Here is a 2,749-nt window from a genome sequence, read left to right as displayed (position 1 = left end):
ATTACGTGTGGACCCCCCTCTTTTGTGAGGGGAGCGTCATTCGGGGTGTCAACTTCGGATGTATAAATAGTTTTATTGTTTAAAATTTATAGAAGGGTAAAAAAGTTCAAAAGTGACATTTTGGTCAAAATTATTAAAATGTGACATTTTTATAAATGTAAATCCAAAAGGTTGTGTGGATGCAATTTTCTCAATTTTTATTTTTCTTAAGTAATGAGCTCAAACAATGACATGGTTGATTTAGTCTTTGCAGTCTCTTCGAGGAAAGCATTGGTGGGTAAAGTCTAACATTGACTTGACTAACTGCATTTGAAAGTTGTATATTTAATTGGATTAACATTATCAATCCTTTCATACACCACGCCTTTCAGCTGAGAAATGGCTAGTCATGGCACCACCACACACAGGCCAGCCACCACTTCTCCATCTCCCACCATCTCCCGGGACGATGAACCCGAGGAATCAATTCAAAAATATCTTAACAGATTCAAATCCACAAGCCCTTTTAATATCCCTTCTACCCCAGAATCAGCTGCAGTTAGAATCATCAAGAACTTGGAGAAATTCAGTTTGTACTATTCAATATTTGTATGGACTGTCCTCTTCATCACCCTTATCCCACGGCGCAAGGTTTCGTTGATCCTTTTGGTAGCCATGACAGAAGTGACCTTCTTATACTTTCTGTTACTGCGTGCTTTGCCCAGTTCTGTTGTGCTTCATAAGATCATTGGCAAGCGAGTCGTGCTGTTTCTGCTGTTTATGATCACATCTGTCGAGCTGATCGTTACTGGTGCTTTCGTTCATCTGTTCGTGACTCTTTCTGCAACTATACCTATTGTTATACTTCATGCAGTGTTAAGCAAAAGAGATGATGTGTTTGTGAACGAGGGCAGGGGTGATGGGGAGTTGGTACGACTTGTGGAAGAAAGAGTTAGTGATGCTGATCGTGAGAATTTGGTGTGAAGATGTGGCTGTCAATTACTTCAATAATTTTTGTTATCCTTTCTGTTGTTGATGGCTATTTTTTCCCTCCCTTTAATAAAAGATTAAAGGATGATATTAATTTAGCCAGTCTCAGTAATTATAAATTTATGTAACGCCCCAAATTTTCAATTTTAAAAAGTCGAAGTGTTACTAAATATATATATCCTTGAAACTTTAAAGAAAATTTGATAATTCCACTCAATGAATTTAAAAGAGTAGTCAACCAACACTTAAATTTAATTAAAATCATTTAACATCAATTTAAACGAAATACACGCAAACATGAATGTCAAAACTATATATTAAAAAAAAAAAAGTGCAAATACTAAACATGAAAATGCTAAATGGAAGTCTAGTCATGAATGTGCTTAAATCATTTTTTACTTAGCAACCCATAAGTAACCACTAATCCAATTTTCCAGGCGCCAGCATGACGTTCTAATCTACAATTTTGCAAGAGTGAGCATTTTAAATAAAACACTCAGTAAGATACGTGCAAATTTGTATTCAACATAACATAAATATAAATGAAATACTCATACCTAACATTAATAGACTTAAAACCGCTGATCGCGATAACATATAGTTTTTCTTTAAAATTTTCACATTCCCAATGATTTAACTTAATTGGATCTGATGGTCTATCTCGAATTGTTTAACATAAAAATCAATCTTAGAGTTTTAAGGCATTGACTGAAATCATAATATAGATATCATGGAGAATAAAAAAATTTAACTGCTATACTTAAGTATCTTACCTTAATTAGAAATCTGAAATTTGCTAAGAACTTGAAAAAGAATTTTCTTTTTTGCCTTGACTTGAAGAATAGCAAAATATATAGAAAAGATAAGATTGGTTATTTTTACAATGTTTAAAATCCCACACATTTGTCTACCAATCAATGCAAAGGAAATTAAGAATTGATATAATATCAAATGATTACATGAGTTTTATTTCAACCATAATAATATGAAATAATATGTTCAAAATAAATTTCTCTTGAACCCAATTTATGTAATTTAACGCGATCTACAAAATTAGACTGAGATTCATATATTTTTTCAATGTCTACTATACTCAATTATTTGGCATACATAATATTTAGAAGAGAATGAAATGCAAATTAGAAGATAAATGGACTTTAGTGTGGTGACAATGCTAGGTATGGACCAATTAATTTGCTAATGATCAAAGTTAAATTAACAAAATTTAAGCCATAGTAAAATGTAAATAAATTTTGAAATGTTATATTAAAGTGTGGAAAAGATACACAATCACATACAAAATCAAGAATATCTTAGTAAATAAATTTTGAAAGAGGATTTTGAACTAGAACCACTTCTTAGTTTTCAAGACTTGAAAGTGGGAAGAGCCGTGCTACACTGCTCGCACAATGACCGTAGGGTTGATACAACATCCACATATAGGGGTGGGATTATTTTATTTATGGGGGAGGCCATGCGGGTTGTTTGACTTTTTTTCAAGTGCGAAACATGCTCGTGAGATTTCGTGCGTGAAAAAAGGGTAAAGAAATTAATCGAGTTAAAATTTTGAGTTTAAAAACTACTTTTTCACATCACCTAATGGAAAAATTAGGAGCTTCAGTTCTTTTAGGGAATATTACAGCTGGGTACTCAACCTTTGAAACGTGCAATGACGTTTCCAACCTTCAAATTTTGGTAGTGCCATCCCAACCCTATGGAAAATTATGTAGCTGGATCACCTTTGGACCGTATCCATCCAAATGGCCGTTGGTTGTGAGTT

General features: G+C 33.2%; 1 protein-coding gene across 1 annotated transcript; it reads left to right on the top strand.

The window, feature by feature from the left end:
- Nucleotides 1-378: 378 nt before the first annotated feature.
- Nucleotides 379-963, top strand: LOC111377470 (PRA1 family protein F4-like). The gene has a single exon (XM_023000578.1). It carries the CDS (start codon nt 379-381, stop codon nt 961-963), a length of 585 nt encoding a protein of 194 aa, XP_022856346.1.
- Nucleotides 964-2,749: the final 1,786 nt, after the last annotated feature.

Source organism: Olea europaea, chromosome 3 (genome assembly GCF_002742605.1).
Source record: "Olea europaea var. sylvestris chromosome 3, O_europaea_v1, whole genome shotgun sequence".
NCBI lineage: Eukaryota > Viridiplantae > Streptophyta > Magnoliopsida > Lamiales > Oleaceae > Olea > Olea europaea.
Note: the sequence above shows the minus strand (reverse complement) of the source record. Positions and strands in the feature narration are given on the sequence as shown.

Excerpts from the sequence above, each read along its gene's own strand:
- LOC111377470 (XM_023000578.1), top strand. The coding sequence starts at position 379 with ATGGCTAGTCATGGCACCACCACACACAGGCCAGCCACCACTTCTCCA.